General features: G+C 38.7%; 1 protein-coding gene across 1 annotated transcript; it reads left to right on the plus strand.

Moving 5' to 3' along the window:
• The first annotated feature begins 6,662 nt into the window (after positions 1–6,662).
• On the plus strand, positions 6,663–11,053 carry DNAJC19 (DnaJ heat shock protein family (Hsp40) member C19). The gene is made up of 6 exons (XM_033091911.1): positions 6,663–6,862; positions 7,670–7,721; positions 7,796–7,869; positions 8,893–8,972; positions 9,510–9,580; positions 10,894–11,053. The coding sequence occupies exons 1-6, from the start codon at positions 6,860–6,862 to the stop codon at positions 10,962–10,964; spliced, it is 351 nt and encodes a 116-aa protein (XP_032947802.1). The 5' UTR covers positions 6,663–6,859; the 3' UTR covers positions 10,965–11,053.
• Positions 11,054–18,053: the final 7,000 nt, after the last annotated feature.

Below are 18,053 nucleotides of genomic sequence, written 5' to 3' on the forward strand. Positions count from 1 at the left end.
GAGCACTTTCTATGTTCAGATGCTATAATAGACGCTGTAGGGAGTAAATAAAGTACATGAGACATGATTTGTACTCTCAAGGATCTTCAGTCCAATACAGAAAATACTTATATACCAGTGATTTCTATACAAAGCTAGGTGTAATAAGTGGCATGTGTAACACAAACAAAATTGTACAGGAGTTCAGAGAAAGGAGAGATCACTTCAGACCATGGATTGACTAACTATGGCCTATGAGCTCAATTCACTCTGTGGCTTTTTTTTTAATGGTCCATGCGCTAACGATAGTTTTTACATTTTGATAAAACAAAGAAAAATACAGAGACTATATGTGGCCTGCAAAGACTAAAATTTTATCATTGGTTCCTTTACTTAAAATGTATGCATATACCTTTTCCAGATTAACAAACAAAGAAGGCTTCACCAGGGCACATTTGATCTCGGGCTTTAACTGATGGACAGACATGTGGAGGGGGAAAGGCTCTTAAAGTGGAGAAAATGACTTGAAAAAAAGCCCAGGAGCAGAGGACTTGAGGCCACAACTGGAGAACAATGGCGACAAATCCCATTTCACAGGACTATGAGGTTTAAGAAGGGAGAAGTGGAGGAGTCTGGAAGGGTTGTCTGTGGTGTGTGGGCTAAAGAAGTTGACTATGCAGTAACTGAGGACATCACAGTTGCCAAAATGAATTTCATGGAGTTTTTGCAATGGCCTGTCTTCAAGGACTCTAATGATGAGAGTGAAGATAATTTTTCACAGTACAGCACTATAGTGATACGATTTTTATGATAATTAGCCAGGGATGAATCCCATGCTTCATTATGGCCACCTAATAACTCATGATAGCAATATGTCTTCTCTTAACCTCGGCGTAGGTCAAACTGAAACTCTCCAACACTGCTTAAGTACACCTTGCTTTACTTCTCATCTCCTTCACCATCTAGCTCCCTGAAAATGTGATTTAAAATGGGACTTCAGACAGACCCTCCAGTGCAGCTTTGTTTCACATGACACTATGTTATTAATGCATGACACTATATTATTAATAATATTCACCAACAAGTCTCAGACCCGCTATTTCACTCTCATTTAGTGGCAATCTCCAGCAATCAAATAATTGTGCTTGTCTGTCTGGCCCAGGCACAAGATGCACTTACACAGACTGTTCTGTTGGTCACTTTCATTTGCTGACAGCTCAGCAGGGAGGGCTTGATTTATTCAACGCATGAAGCTGTTGCATACAAGTGGAATCCTGGCTAGGGAAGTGGGGGGAAAAGGACTCAGAAAAGCAACGGGAAAAGGCATGCAAAGATGGAATGAAATGGAGGGTTGGTTGGGAAATCCTTATTTAGGAAAAGGCACCTAAGCTACCCCAATTTCCAAGTTTCCCCTGAAATCCTGAGTGCCTCAATTTTCCTTCTTCACATACTGAGAAGACAGCAGAGCCTTTATCCAGGAATATATGCCTCCTGGGTGCTGTTAGTCTGGTCAAACACATTGCAATTCTCACTGGCCATCTTCTCACATGCTCCAGACTAAATAAGAACAACAGTTGTGATTAGAAAGGAAAGTAGCAAGTCATACTAAAATACATGTAGTGAGAAAAAAAAATGAAACAAGTTGAGGAGAGAGGAGAGAAAAATCACAGGAAAAATAGTTATAAATTACTTTATAATAGTGACAGGGTCGGGCGGGGTCACCTGACTTAGATGCAGATGAGGCTGACTGGACCTCTAGCCAGAGTAGCTGGACCTCTGGTCTTCCCTTCCCTGTTTCTCAGCATCTCCTTTGCTTCCCACTACACTAGGCCCTCATATGATTCCTACCCAGGCCTGTCCTCAGTCCTCGTGCTCTAAATCTCTTCTTTCTTCCTTCCTTCCCGCAGCCCAATTAAAGTATTTCTTTTACTAGTTATAACACCAAAAGGATCTCTTAAAACACTTCATGGACAAATCTGTTGATCATATCTCAGTATGATCACTTAGCAAAAATATTCATATCCAAAGAGGAGACAAAAGGATAAATTCCCAGTGGTAGATTTTCAGTCATAGCAGGTCATTGGAGGGAGGAAGGGAAGGAAGAGGATAAAAAGGGGTGGAATAAACACGGGAAGAAAATATTGAGTGCCATTTAATTTTACATATATCATTATGTGAGCAGCTGCCTACAAAAGATTCTCTGGGCTAAACACCTGCTGGTCAGAAATTTAGACTACATTAATCCAGATCTGAGCTAATTCCTACAGAGTGGTAAGAAAATATAGGGAAAGGCAATTCCATGGCCTTCTCATCTTAGGACCTTGACATTATACACATCTAGAAAGTAGACAATAAGGTTGAATGATTACTGGAGTTGGTCAGGGCTTTAGAAAAGTCAGTTAACCATTCTAAGCCCCCATTTCCTCATTTATAAAACAAAGCTATTGGGGGCAAAATGGTCTCTACATTTTCTTCTCATTCTTAAATTATATAATTCAATGGATTTTGTCAAATGTCCCCCTCTATAAGATCATTCCTACAGCAGATAAACATGTTTTTATTTCTTTCATCTTAAAAAAACAAAAACAGGGTCCAGCCCGGTGGCTCAGGCAGTTGGAGCACCGTGCTCCTAAGGCCGAGGTGGCCGGTTCGATTCCTACATTGACCAGTGAGTTGCACCCTCTACAGCTAAGTTTGTGAAAAACGGCTCTCCCTGGAGCTGGGCTGCCATGAGTGGCCGGAGTCGACGCAAGCTGCCATGGGGCTCATAATACCAGCATGGGCCAGGGAGCTGTGTCCTACACAACTAGACTGAGAAACAACGGCTTGAACCGGCTTGAGTGGGGGGGCGGAGGGAGAAGAAGAGGAAAACACAAAAACAAAAACAACAAACACTCCTTATACTGCTTCGCCCTCTGGGCATTGCCCTATCTCTCTAATTCCCTTTTCAGCAAAATTTCTTGAAAGAGAAAGTCCATATTTTCACTCTTTCTCCTCTCAACCACTCCAGTCAGACTTCTATCCCATCACATCACAGAAACTCTTCTCAAAAATACCACCAATGATCTCTAGTAGTCAATTCTCAGTTATCGTTTTATTTGACTATTAGCAGCATTTTACACAGTTCCTCCATCAAACACTTTCTTCATTTGGCTTCTAGGATACCACACTCACCTGGTTTCTGGTCACCCCTTTTCAGTCTAATTTTCTGGTTTTCCTCATCTCTCCAAGTTCCAAATATGGAAGAGCCCTAAACACAGTCCTTATTCCTCTTCTTTCTCTCTCCTCTCATGCAATGGATGATTTCACCTGTTACATGGCCTCAAAAACCATCTATGCTGATCACTCAAGACCTCTCTCTTGATGCCAGACATATATATCCAAATGTCTACTTGAAAACACTCCTTAACTATCTATTTCAAACTTAACATGACAAAGTTCCCACTTCCAGCTTTCTCTTCCTAAATTCTTTCCAGTTCTATTAAATGGCAGTTCCATTCTTCCAGTTGCTCAAGCTACAGTTTTGGAGTCACCCTTGAATCTTTTCTTTCTCTCACACACTATATCTCATCCATCAGCAAATTCTATCAGCTCTTCCTTCAAAATACAAACAGGAATCCAGTCATTGTTTTCACTTCCACTGTTACTGTCATCTCCTACTTGAATTATTGCAGTAGCCTCTTAAAATAGTTACCATCCATGCTGGAAACAGATGGCATACCCAGATGGAATAACTGAGAATTTAATAAATGGACTATTTACAAAGGTGTGGACAGGATTAAGGGAAAATAGCAAATGACGGTCAAGTGTCCTGTGTCTAGCAAGGCAGCAAGGCCCATTGGAGTCATTACTACCTTTCGACCTAACGGGGTCGAAATTTCCTGAACACACACACACACACACACACACACACACACACACACACACCAGGAACTGTATTCTTCAGTGAAAACGACCAGGAAGGAATTTGGAGAAATGAAGACCGTGAACTCACTTTCCTCCTGTCTTCTGATCTGATCACAGACATAAATGAACCCCAAGCCAGATAACAAGAAAGCCACTGGTGCAGTATTTTAAGGTCAGCCTCCTAATCTGTGCTTGTCTGGGACACAGTGCAGAATGGAAAACAATAGAGAAGAGATCTGGAAGGGAAAACAAGTGTATCTGACAAAATATCCTCATATGCAAAACATAAACAAATATTACTGTCATGGAGTGAATTGAAATAATCTACATAATTCATTTAGTACAATGTCTGACACACCGTTTTTAGGGAAATAAAAAAAACAACTCTTATTTGCTTGGCATATTTCTGGATGTGGATTTTTATGAGAGATGCTTTCCAAAATTCATATCATGATCAGTTAGTGTGCTATGAACTTAATGAATTTTTAAGAAATAGCAAGAACATTTCTGGCTATGCCCTCTCACCTTTCACTTATTCCTCCCCAAGAAATGACTTACCTGATTAACATATCTGAGAGGAAAAATTAGCAGACATGCTTGATTCCTTTCTCTTGTCCCTGCTAGTCCCGTTTTGCTCTCTATAGTAGACTAAATAATGGCCCCCAAAGACATCAGGTCCTAAAACCTAGAACCTGTGAATATTACCTTATGGCAAAGTCTTTGCAGCTATTATATCAAGGATCTATGATTGAACTACGAATCTTGAGATGGAGAGGTTATCCTGAATTATAGGCGTGGGCCCTAAAGGCAATTATATGTATATATCCTTTAAGAGAGAGGCAGAGGAGACTCTACACACAGAGGGGAAAGGCAACATGAAGACGGAGTAAAGAGCGATTTCAAGATACTGACCTTCCTTGAAGATTGAAGTGATGTAGTCACAAATCAAGGAATGCTGACAGTCACCAGAAACTAGAAGAAGCAAGGAATGATTGTTTATCCATTCATCAATCAGTCAATGGACATTTAAAAAGATTACTTTTAAAGGTTCTCTCCATGCTCTTAGTGGATAGGGAATGGAATACCAGATTTATCCATGAGTGAGGTGTTATGAGAATTGGGAAGTCCTCTGCACACCAATTTGTACTGACTTCCCTCATAAAAATAATAGCCACACACCGAGTGATAATTATGTGCAGAGCAGAGCACGCTATGTGCATAATCTCTATTCTCACAAAAATTCAGCAAGGTAGTCATCATTACCCTTGTTTTACAAATGAAAAAACTCAGAGTCAGAAATAACTTGTCCAAAGTCATACAACTGGTTAGTGACAGAGCCAGGTTGTACATCTATTGTGATTTGCCTCCAAAAAGAGAGCTACCTCCACTTCAAGTGTCTCCCTGCGTTGTCCATCTCTGGTTTCCTGGGGCTGGGCTTCTGTATGGTAAACCTGTTCCTTAAGCAATCTGCATATGCCATAGCTGGTACATACCAAAAAAAACACATAATAGTAAGTTTTTTCAGGCAGCAGTAAAGCTTGTTTCTGGTCAATTTGGTCCAAGGTCTTATGCTTCATGTATTTCTTTTATAGTTGTTCGGTAAAAGCTAGATAAAAGAGAGGCAAAAAAAAAAAAAAGGAAGATGTACACTTAAATTAAAATTAGTGTCTTAGTGTTGGATCATTTGTTGACATTAAATTACATTACAAAAACCTCAGGGTCCGGTGGCAGGTTGGCTCAGTTGGTTAGAGCGCAGTGCTCGTAACACCCAGGTCACCGGTTGGATTCCCACATGGGCCAGTGAGCTGCGCTCTCCACAACTAGACTGAAAACGACGACTTGACTTGGAGCTGATGGGTCCTGGAAAAACACACTCTTCCCCAATATTTCCCAATAAAATTTTTTTAAAAATCTCAGGATAAGAAGAGCTCTTGGAAATACAAATGCAGAATCTTTTTATAGATGAAGAAAACAAAGCCAACAAATTTGCATATTTGTCTAATAACCAATCAGCTCATTAAAGCAAAATTTCATTGCAACGTAAACATATTTCTAATACTATGTAAGACCTTAGTGGGAAGTAATGCCAAACTTATTTTGCTCATCCAAACATTGCATTGTAAAACTTCCATTATTCTCTCCGTTACTTTTATCTTCTCAAGCATTTATGTAAGGGCAAAACCAAATCCTACTTTTTATTTTAGGACAGGTGGAGAAATTGTAAATAGCACTTTTTCGTTGTGGGGATTGTGAAATCCCATGATCAGAGTATTAACTGTCTTTGAAGTGTTAATTCCATTCTATAAAACAAAACCCCAAACATTCACACAAGGTCCTGTCCAGTCACATATTTAAATAAAATTCTTTCAAATGAAAGCATGTTACCGACAAACCCCTGAAACACAATGTGGTTTGTCCATTTGGTTTTCTGAAACAGCTTCACATTTGCTATACTGGGTTGCTACATATTTATTTGGCTTCATGGTGGAACTGTTCCGGCGTATTTAAGGATATCATTACCCTTGACAATTATAAACAAAATAAATGGCAAATGGAGGTTCTGAGTAAGGGTACACAGTATTTCCCCACGCTCTTGCATACCAACATCCTTCCCTGAGGGAATTCCCAAATACTCTAATGTCAGGAGCAAATGGCGAAACACTGCCAAGCCCCACCTTGGAGCCCTGGAAGGAGGCGACCTTCCCACCCACCAACCAATCGGAAGTCGTGTTCTCCATCTGCCCACTGCCTGAGCGACCTTTCCCTCCCGCTCGGCTTTCCCCTTTTACGACAGTTTTCCGGCCGAGACTGCGGCCGCTACTGCCGTGTTTCTTGGGGCGCCCGCGCCTGGACGGTTTGTCCCTGCCAGCAGTGTCCGCGTTGCTTTCTGGTAAAGGCGTGGAGCTGGTGGCTGCGGCCTTTTGGCTGGGATGAACCGCGCTCTCCGTGGAGGCAGGGGAGCCGAGCCGGAGCCATGGTGAGTGCGGCGTGCGGTGTCCTGGGGACAGACTCAGGCCCAAGCTTCCACCTCAGCTCACGGCCTCGGCTGTCTCCCTAGGGTGACTCGGCTGGGGCTGTAGGGCCTCGGAGAGTCACACTCCGGGACACAGAGCTGTTGGCTCACCCGTCCCGGGCCTTTGTATTCTTCCACAGCCTTTCTGCAGGGGGCTCCCGCCCCCGCGCCGCCGTCCGCGGCGCTCGGACGTTAGTGGAAACGCATGAGATTGTAACTACTTTCCCCCAACACATCCTCACCGTACTTTCTGTACTTTGCTCTGTCCGTCCCTTTGGCTCTTGCTGACACATCTCTTCTTGATTCTTGAAACATATTTGTGCTTCTCTCATGGTTTGTAATCGTGAGGCGGGACAGTGCCGAAGGTGCTACGAATTACTACTTTCCTAGTTAAGCCGACGTTTCACGTTGAAATGCGTTATCAGGCTTTTACAGGAACCCTCTGTAAACAGTTCTTCCTTTTCTCGCAGAAACTTTCCCTTACTTTGATTGAACTTGAATGTAACTTCATTTGCTCCGAGGCTAAAGAGAGGTTTTTCAAACGGAGGGAAATCATCCTTTTCTTCCATAGTGAAATTCCGCTACCTTTACAATGCATTGGATATTAAAGTTGCAGTCGTTTTGAAGGATCATTGGGCAGAATATTTTCACTCAAAAAGTTGTTTCTTCCGTTGAAATAAAACTTGGTATGAGTTGGGATGGGAGATTGGGTGTGATAGGGAAGGTTGGGAATTATTGAAGTTAATGTTCCCTCTGCTTTCCCCTTACCAGGCCAGTACAGTGGTAGCAGTTGGACTGACCATTGCTGCTGCAGGATTTGCAGGTTGGTTTGTGGTTTGGGGGTGGAACTAGGGGAGGTTGGGAACTTTTTAATTATTCTCTTGCTTATGTTTTTAGGTCGTTATGTTTTGCAAGCCATGAAGCATGTGGAGCCTCAAGTAAAACAAGTTTTTCAAAGTCTACCAAAATCTGTAAGGCTTACTAATCATTTTTGCTAATTCTTTGCTGCTTATGTATGAAGCTTATAACTACAGTTGAAGAGGGTAAATTTCCAAATATCCATTAAGTTCTAAGTGATTGCTTTGGGCCGCTTCTCTTGCTTTCCACGAGGAGGGTTTAGAAGTTCTGAACTTTGTAGTAGTGCTACCCTAAAGTCACGTTATGTGCCACACAATTGGGGTAGAGATGTTAACCATTTTAGGATTGGGAAAGTTAGTAGCACTTTATTGTTCACATGCTATTAAGCATTGTCAACATTCTTGTCCCCCAAACCCCCATCTACCGTGCATCACAGGCATGGAGGGATCTAAGGATCTGAAGTGATCCATTCTTAGCCCTGGCACTCGCTAACGTGATACTTAGGTAGCACTGCAGTTCATTAGGCTATAGTGTGTGACTGGATGTGATGTTCAGACCTTCTGTGGTCACAGTTCAGAACGAATATGGCTGTGACAGCCTGCTGAGTGTTTTGTTGTGATTGAATGCGACAAAACAGGATGGTAGGCTTTACCAGTATGATTTCTGACATGACAAGTTCAGAAGACCTAATAGCCTGATTTTGCCCATATATATCACTCTTGTTTTAGTAGTTGCCTTAAACCCCCATGAACCACTTGTTTCAAACGACCTCTAAATCTTTTTAGGCACTTCTTGGTCTACAACATATAGTCATACTAGGAGATCAAATTTTTATGTAGAACGTGGCTAACCTGGAGTAATCTTCCCTTCACTCCCAGAAAAACTAGCTTTAGGTACTGTTCTTTTGTATTTTCAAATCAGTTTAGGTTTTTTAGGAAAAAAAAAACTATTTTGAAAATAATCGTATTTTCAAAAAAACGATTAAAATATTTGTTGCACTTGTAAAATGCCATGGGAATTACACTTAAAGTTGTGTGAAATGACTTAGTTTTTCTGCTAGTTCTGTGAACACTTACATTTTTTAGCAACTCGCAGATTATTCTAATCTTTTCTTTTTAATGCATTTCCTCTTTCAGGCCTTCAGTGGTGGCTATTACAGAGGTGGGTTTGAACCCAAAATGACAAAACGAGAAGCAGCATTAATATTAGGTGTCAGGTAAAATAATTTCTAATATTTTTAGTATTTTCTACAATTCTAGAGCTATCAGCAAATGTAAGAAAGATCTTTCATTAGGAGGGACTTATTTGTATTATGTACATTTTTAACATTGAAACTTTCCCTACAAAAGTCCAACGAGAAGGCACATTGGCACAGAAGCACTTTTTAATTCATTGATAGACTTGTAACAGATAATCACAGTACTCAATGTTTGTATAACTAACATTTTTGGTGGGGAAATTCTGTTATTTCCAAATACTTAAACATATTTTCCTTTTCAATAAAGGCACTGTTGTAATGAATATTATCAAGTTCAATTAAATTTTCTTTGAAAATTCTTTATTTTTCTAAGGAGCTGTTTAGTTCTAATTCAGAGTATTCATCTTCCTTGTATGTTAGAGAAGTTTCTAAATAGCTTTTCCTGTTGTGTTGACTTACTCCAGTTTCCCATCTTTAACTGGCCTTTATGTACAATTTTTTTATGTGATCGAGTAGTAGTTTGAAGTAAACAATACTTTTTCCTTTTAAAATTAGCCCTACTGCCAATAAAGGAAAAATAAGAGATGCTCATCGACGAATTATGCTTTTAAATCACCCAGACAAGGGTAAGTAGTAAACTGGTTATACATGTTGTTGAAGTGACTATGTAATTGTTATTAATAGAATAATTCTGTGTCTAATTTTTGGCTACAGTAAGGAAAATGCCTAAATATGTGTGTGAACACTGTCTCCCAGCCTGGATCCATTTGTTGTTTTTGGTGTCTTAAAAGAATTGAGTGAAAAATTTATAGAATAATGAGCAGGTATCTAATAAGTACTATAATTTAGAAGTTAGTGATAAGCATTAACAATGTTTTGAGATCTACAATTGTGATAAAATTTTATTTCTGATAGTCAAATACAGCTAATCCTACTCTTTGGTGGGGGGATTAAAGTTTGGTCTACATTCTTAAAGGAAATGTTCGACTTCATTTAATGAAACTAAAAATGTAATTATTTTCCTATCCATTTAGACCTTTGAACTAGAGGTTACCTAGTTAGAAACCTACAGGATGTATATATTAGTTTCTGATACACTTCTAAGCAGCGTTAGTGTGTTGAAAGGAAATAATTCCGTGAAATACCAAAATATAGACCATAAAACCCATGTTCCAGTAAAAAGGATTTGTCCTTTTACTTTTCTTAAAAGTCCTTTCATTAAGAAAGAGGGTTTTGAGTTTAAACAGGGTTGTAATTGTTTACTGTCTGACTGCATAGCATCTTTTTGTGAAATTTAGCTTTTATTAACTGGAGGGCTTCTGATTTAAGTATAGGATGGAGCCCTTAAATTTTCATTTCTACTAATCTGACTGATGCTGGTCTGAGAACCACTTTGAGAATCACTGCTCCAAGACTGGTAGGAAAGCAGCTGTAGGTGACACTGTTAAGGGACAATTAATAACAGGATGAGGAAAACTATGAAGGGCAGAAAAAGGATCTAAAGCAAAGTGGGGTCTTCCCAACAAAGCTCAAGAGGCCTCTGACAACATCATGGTTTCTAAATAACACACTACAACAAATTGATATTCATTTATGACTTGTAATTATCATGAATAGATTAACTTACAGTATTTCAGTTATGTAAGTCTGTGGTTTTTTAAAAAAATCCTATTCCTGTCATCAGTTAAAGCTTTTTTAAAAGGTGCCATTTTTGTAGAAATCTCCCTCAGAATTATCTCACTTCCCATCAGTCAAATATATGGTCATATATTTGGTTAGCCAGTTGCAGTATCCTTTATTTTTAAAAACTGGAATACTATTGCTGCTAATTTCACCTCAGATTAGCACAGGGATCCTTGAAACAAGATACTATAGCTTTTCACCAAGCATAAATTGAGAATCTGTATTATAACTATTCCTTTTTTCTTTCTTCCTGTAGGAGGATCTCCTTATATAGCAGCCAAAATCAATGAAGCTAAAGATTTACTAGAAGGTCAAGCTAAAAAATGAAGTAAATGTATGATGAATTTTAAGTTCTTATTAGTTTATGTGTATGAGTACAAGATTTTTATAATAAAATGCCTCAAAGCTACAAATTTTAAAAATGATTAAGCACAAACTAAAAGCCCTGGTATAAGTTTCTTGTTTTAACTTTGAGGATTTTAAATAAGATTATGGAATATTTGGAGATTAATGCTCAATAATTATGGATACATACATAACCATTTGAATAGAAATACTGTTCATTACTCATTTAGCAAATAATTTAGTACCTACTTCAAGACAAAGTAAACATGACAGTCTGTGGGATGGGAAACTGATAAACTGGTCATTAACTACAATGTGATGAATATGATGGAATGAATTAGCACAGGGATAGTAGGGACTCATCTTGTTGGGAGGAAAGACTGTCAAGGTACAGAGAACTGGCCCAGCTGCTTGGAACACTGAACTTAAAAGTGAATTGAGCCACAACTTTGCCACAAGAAAATTGATCTAGGTTATGTATATATCACCGACAAAATTCAGGTTTCATACATTAAAAACTGATAAAAGAAGATCTGAGTACAGGTCTTGTTTTTAATCAAGAAAGTATATTGTATTCAGCTAGCTCCTGAAAGAAACTGACCATTTATAAATTATTTTTTTTACATAATCAAAAGTTTTGCATGTTATGACCTGGCTTAAACACAATAAACGAAATGCCCTCAGTTATCAAAAAATTTAGCTTGAACTCTGAGAATTTATACATTGATGTATTTTAATGACACTTAGGGGGAAAATGGCTTACTATTGGTCTAACATAAACTATGTAAGGATCTTAACCAAAGGACTTGTATAAAACACCCACGGTAAATAGCTAGTCTGTAGTCTCCAGCAGGAGTACTTACTGTGTTTTAGCTGTAAGATGATTATACTACATACCTATCATCTAAACTTTATTCAAGTTCTTATTAATGGAGAACGCAGAGACCTTCGAGGTCAGAATAATGGTGGTGGTCACATTTAGTGCTGGAATGTGTTTGGGGGCATTTCAAAGTTGGGGTATATCTGCTGTTGATTTCCCATCCCGTTTCCTTGTTTAAAATTTGGTTAAGCCCATTTGTTAAGGTTTAGAATGTGATGAGCCGTAAAGTAGCCATGACTTTTGTGTAGGATCAATCTTTAGTTATTTCCAGGGGAAAGGGAATATAAAGATACAGTTGCTTTTTGTTATTCGAAGTACTAGTTTTATAAAGTCACTGAGAACACTCAACTAGCAGCCACTGAACCATTGTTCCTAGGGGAAATACAGCTTTATATGAGTCACGTTTTTGTAAGCCAATCAGTATATAGTCATGTATTATGTATATTTCTGTTTAAAGAACCCTTATTTGATACATAGTGTTGATTCCTCAACATTGAACTCAGCCAACATCACTAACTCATGCCCGCACATTACAGCCTTCTTGAGTTTGGGAACATTAGGCAGCACTTCAGTAAGGTTGGGGGCCATCATAAACAAGGAAATCAGCAATAAAACCCACAAAAATTGAAAAACTTGGCACTTAATGGATGATGAAAGGATACTTGTTTACATTTACAGTATGAAAACAAAGCAGAGCATCACTTTGTGGGCATCAGATGACTCAAAATTTTCACCACTCTGCATGTCCACAAATGACCAAGAAAGCACCACAAATGTTGATTTAGGGGTTACAAATAAATTTCAGTGAGGAGTTTGCAAATGAGGAATCTAATAATGAGGAGCAACTGTATTTTGGCTTTCTGACCTTTTATTTCAGTCCTTTGGATTAATAAAATGTTTCTATGAACAAGAGCTGTAATTAAAAAGGTGATAGTATCAATTAAAACTTAAAAGCAGAACTGAGCTTCAAAGACAAATATAAAGGCTTATAATATGCTGATAGGCAACCAAGCGTTAACTGTAAAAAGGGAAACTTCATGTAGTGGGTGTAAGTACTTTTGAGTATTTAATGTAAATAGCATACTTGTTTTAAGAGAAGTATTAAGACAATGGAAAACACTGTAGTGTTAAGCGAAACAGCAGATTTTTCTTTGATAGCAATCAGTTTTGTTTCCTCTAGGCTTACCTTTTTCAAGTAGAAGAATCCATATTTCATTGATGGCTATTAGGCAAACCTACCATTTTTCTTGGTGAAAAAGCTCATCTATGTGAGGGCTTTAGTGGGTAACTGATTCAAGTTATGATCTGTAAAAAAGTATTTTTTTTTTTAAAGATTTTATTGGGGAAGGGGAACAGGACTTTATTGGGGAACAGTGTGTATTTCCAGGCCTGTTTTTCCAAGTCAAGTTGTTGTCCTTTCAATCTTAGTTGTGGAGGGTGCCGTTGAGCTTCAAGTTGTTGTCCTTTCAGTCTTAGTTGTGTCGGGCGCAGCTCAGCTCCAGGTCCACTTGCCGTTGCTAGTTGTAGGGGGCGCAGCCCACCATCCCTTGCAGGCGTTGAACCGGCAACCTTGTGGTTGAGAGGATGTGCTCCAACCGAGCCATCCGGGAGCTCAGTGGCAGCTCAGCTCAAGGTGCCCTGTTCAATCTTAGTTGCAGGGGGCGGAGCCCACCATCCCTTGAGGGAGTTGAGGAATTGAACTGGCAACCTTGTGGTTGAGAGCCCGTGCTCCAACCAACTGAGCCATCCGGGAGGCAGCTCAGCTCAAGGTGCTGTGTTCAATCTTAGTTGCAGGGGACGCTGCCCACCATCCCTTGCGGGACTCGAGGAATTGAACTGACAACCTTGTGGTTGAGAGCCCACTGGCCCATGTGGGAATCGAACCGGCAGCCTTCGGAGTTAGGAGCATGTAGCTCCAACCGCCTGAGCCACCGGGCCGGCCCAAAAGTATCTTTTTAATGGTATTTTCAAACAAAATACTTGATGTCTAATGTTAACATTAACTACTTACAGTGTGCCAGCATTTTTCCTGTATAGTAAGTCCTCACTTAACGTCTTGAGGTTTTGCAACTTTAAGTGAAAGGACATATAACAAAACCAGTTATACCATAGGCTATTGATATAAACAAGAACTGAATTCCTGAGGCATCTCATCATAATGTAATGACATTGAACAAAATGTTAATTGATATCCTACTGTATCTCAATAGTAGCTATTCAGTACATTTTACAAGGAAACTGAAGTTGAGTGAGGTTAAGTAACTTGCCCTAAGCAGCATGCTAAGTGACAAGGCTGATCTTTCTCAAACCCAAGTTCTATGCTGTTAACATCTGCTTTGTGGTACCTTTCACAAATCTGATAACCCAGATGTTTTCCTTGGTTGTACTGCAGTCTAGTACTTGTTTTTACATACCTAGCTTGGGGCCTTTTTGTCAGTTGGTGCTTACAGATACTTTGAAAAGGGGAGAGAAGTATTGTTGAACACAACACTAGGGAATAGGAGATGCTGGTTTCAAGTCAAACTTCTTGCAATAGCCAGGGAACTTGGAACAAGCTATCTATCTGTGTGCTTAGGGCTCTGCTTCGTCTGTTAAAAGGAAAAATAATGGCCAACTTGGAAATTGTTTATGGACAGGGAAACAAAGCCAGAGCAAATTATTTGAGGTTACACAGCTAGTGAAACTGTAAGCCCTAGGCATCTCCAATTTATTGTATTTGTTTATAATTTGGTTCTCTATAGTCTCCATTTTGGGGGGGGGATTCCCATCCATAGCCTTAATATTAGATCTGGCCTACTGGGGGTTTAATTTCCCTACTTAGCCCCTTTGCCTTCACTGGGCCTCTGGGTTGACATTAGATGAGTCATACACTGCTTTATAAAAACTGCTTTGCTGGTTTGATGAAACCCAACCTCTGGGTTGACATTGTTGCTTGAGTCCTCACTGCTTATAAAAACTGGCGACTTGGCTAGTTTGGTGAAAGTGCTGGTTTGACCAGTAATAAGTGATCCTTGAAGTTAAATGTTTTCCCACCCTTAAAGAATTTTAAGCAAAAAATGATGGGAATACCATCATTCAGTATACTATAATGCAACATACTGAAAATGTATGCCCTACCTTAAAATCTTGCACCAGAAGTATTTTAAAGAAACTAGGCAGAATGGTTCGTTTGGAGTTAAGTTTTAAATTTCAACACTTTAGGCTGAAATACTGAGTTCTAGTTTCAATGAGAATTTAAGGCATCTGTTGATAATGACCTATATATAAGTTGTTTTGTTGCAGTTCCGAAGTGTGCATGGAGGTCCATGTTACTAAGCATAAATTATCCCCCATCGAACATGTTAATTCCAATGAAAATTTAGAAACTGGCTCAAAACTTCAAAGGACAAAATATAAAGAAAAAAATCTGTAAATTTGTGGTAAAGTGAAAAACACTAACTAGAATGCTAGTTTTTTGGTTATATAAAGAATCCTGGATTGAGGGTAACCTTGAGTACCAGAAAATGACATAAGCTCTGCTTTGTGTTGACATTGTTCAGAATGCTGTAGTATCTGCTTGGAACCAACTGTTGCCTTAGCAACAAGATACAGGAAGAGCTTCTATCCAGTGTTACCTGACCCAGTGAGGAAGATGTATCTAGTGTTAAGGTATAATCTGGTGCATGTTAACACTTGCTGTTACCTTAGTAGTTTCAATTAATGGGATTTCAAATAATGTTTAAGTGACATTTTTTCTTTACAACCTGCGAACAGCAAGTTGAAAACTGGAACTGCAACAATTAAGTATAAAATGAGTCATGTAGAAAAACTGGGAAATTTTTTGTAATAAAGTCTCTAAATTAGAAAATAAGCAGTTACATTTGACAATAAAGTAAAAAGGGTACAAAACATTCAGAAAATATCTCTGTAAATCCCCCGCCCCTGAAAACATACCAATCCCTGTAACACAAATAATGGGGCTTCAAAACTGAGAATGTCCGTGAGAAATCATTTTGCCCTTGCTTTTGATATCCTTTAGATTGCTATGGCATAGTTGGAAATGTCTGGGATGGATACATATATAAAAAAACCATTTTAATTCACATACTAACTGTTGAGAGTACTTGGGAATATGGTTGTTACCCAGGGTCCCATGTACAAATAGACTCAAGTTACATTAATATTGGAAAGGTCTTTAGATCAGAGTCCAGACCTCTTGAGATGAAATGGAATACAGAAAAAGTCAGAAGATAGTAACTCCCAATTCTGTACTTAACACCTATAACATCTTTTCAAATTCTCAATAGGCAAGCAAACAGACTGATGGAAATCTTTTATATAAAAAGCTGCATTATAGTTTATCCAGGAGCATTATTACGCACCTTACTTTAGTACATGAAATAGTAACAGATAAAGCTGACTTGAGTGATCCACTGATAAAACCCTTTTAAAAAACAAAATTTGTATTTCCTATTATATGTACCTCCCTCATCCAGTAGTTTGGGGTTTTCTGGATTAGACCCTCGACCTCGGTTTCTAGAGTAAATTATTATACCTAAAAATGTACTTAAAAAAATGTATCAAGTTGAACCATAGGAAATTGCCATTTTTTGTGGATCAAAAATGGTCAACTATTGGCAATCTCCTGTAGGTCAACATAATTGACTTATTTTCAACCAGTAGTTGAGTGCAGTTTCAAATTACCATCACTTGCCAAAGGTTTACAGCAAATTGCAATTACTGATTTATTGCAACAGTTCTTGAAATAACACCCAAATGTTAATCATGGGTTCTAAGTGACTATGCATTCAAGCACACAGCCAATACACTATACCAGATATCCTTATAAAACGGTATAGAGGAGTCAAACCATAATAGTGAATAGTAAGATTGGGACTTTACAAGCATCCTTTTTTGGCCTTTAGTAATTTTGCCAAACCCACACATCCAGTTCAAATCCAAGTTCCTTGAAGCCTTCTAAAAAATCCAAGTGTAAAAGTAATTTTCTTTTACTCTCATTTCCAATAACCAATCATCTGACATAGGACTTATTGCATTATAGCCAGTTTTCCATTCATGTGTCCTTAGTAGACTGAGTTCACTGTAGGCACAGCCTATGAGAATATCTAGTTGGTTTCAACTTCAAAAAAGTATAAATCTATTTGTAGAGGACACAAATAGTACTATTTCCCAATCTAACTGCAACATTCAGTTAACATGCCAACTTTGCAACAGACCCTTCTCAGGTTAAGCACTAAACTCACAGCTACAAAAATACTGACATGAAAGTGATGGATCTCAGCCACCGAATGGAGATCCAGAATACAGGAGCAAAACACCAGCTACTTTTGCCTCACTAGCTTAGTGCTTCCGTTCAGTTATTTTGCTTGCCTACATATACCTGTACTTTCTTTTTAAAAAGTTACATTTAAGCAACTTCCCTCAGCCTTGTCCTAAGCAATGTCTGTTTTCATGAACTCACCAGTTTGATGTTACTTCTCAACTCCATATAAAAATACCTAACTACTTAAGGTTTCTCTGTATCCCTACTATAATTTTACCAATGGTGACTGACCTGTCAAAGACTCACCAGTTTTAGGCCCACTGAAAGCTTAAAAAAAGTAATGCCAAATCCAAGAATTCAAGGCTTTCCAAGTTTCAGGAAAAGCAAATCTCTTTTGCCCCAATGCAACCTCAGCTCCTATTCCATGATTTAGTTCAGATTCCATGTATCATCTCACATATGTATGCTGACACAATATTTGAGTTGCACAAGACCTTTAGATTTGTTTTGCTTGAGTGTCTGTCTTTGTTTAATGTGTACTGGCAAGTTCTCCCATAGTAACATCTAACTAATGTTAAGAGTGAAGATGCATCCCTCAGAATAAGTTTGGAAGGTTACCTGAACCAACGATTATCTTTGGGGAGTGGGCTTTTCACTTCTGAATCTGAGCATGTGCTATTTACTCCCAAAAGAGCCTGTATTTCTTTAAAGGATAGAACATTGGGTTTAGTCATTTGTAAATAATGAAATCTTAATACTTATTTCCTAGAATATGGTTATTAGTTCTAGTCTAATGAATTGCTTGGGCTACACCCACTTTTTAAGAATTGTCTTTCTCATTGAAACAATGTTTATGGAAGAAGGAGTTTAGTGAATCTGTTCTACCTGGAAAAAAAATATATTTTTCTTTATACCATATTCACGAATT

Source organism: Rhinolophus ferrumequinum, chromosome 2, assembly GCF_004115265.2.
Source record: "Rhinolophus ferrumequinum isolate MPI-CBG mRhiFer1 chromosome 2, mRhiFer1_v1.p, whole genome shotgun sequence".
NCBI classification, from domain to species: domain Eukaryota; kingdom Metazoa; phylum Chordata; class Mammalia; order Chiroptera; family Rhinolophidae; genus Rhinolophus; species Rhinolophus ferrumequinum.

Excerpts from the sequence above, each read along its gene's own strand:
- DNAJC19 (XM_033091911.1), top strand. Across the intron at positions 7,722-7,795 it reads TGCTGCTGCAGGATTTGCAG|GTCGTTATGTTTTGCAAGCC; the intron begins GTTGGTTTGTGG and ends TTATGTTTTTAG. Across the intron at positions 7,870-8,892 it reads TTCAAAGTCTACCAAAATCT|GCCTTCAGTGGTGGCTATTA; the intron begins GTAAGGCTTACT and ends TTCCTCTTTCAG.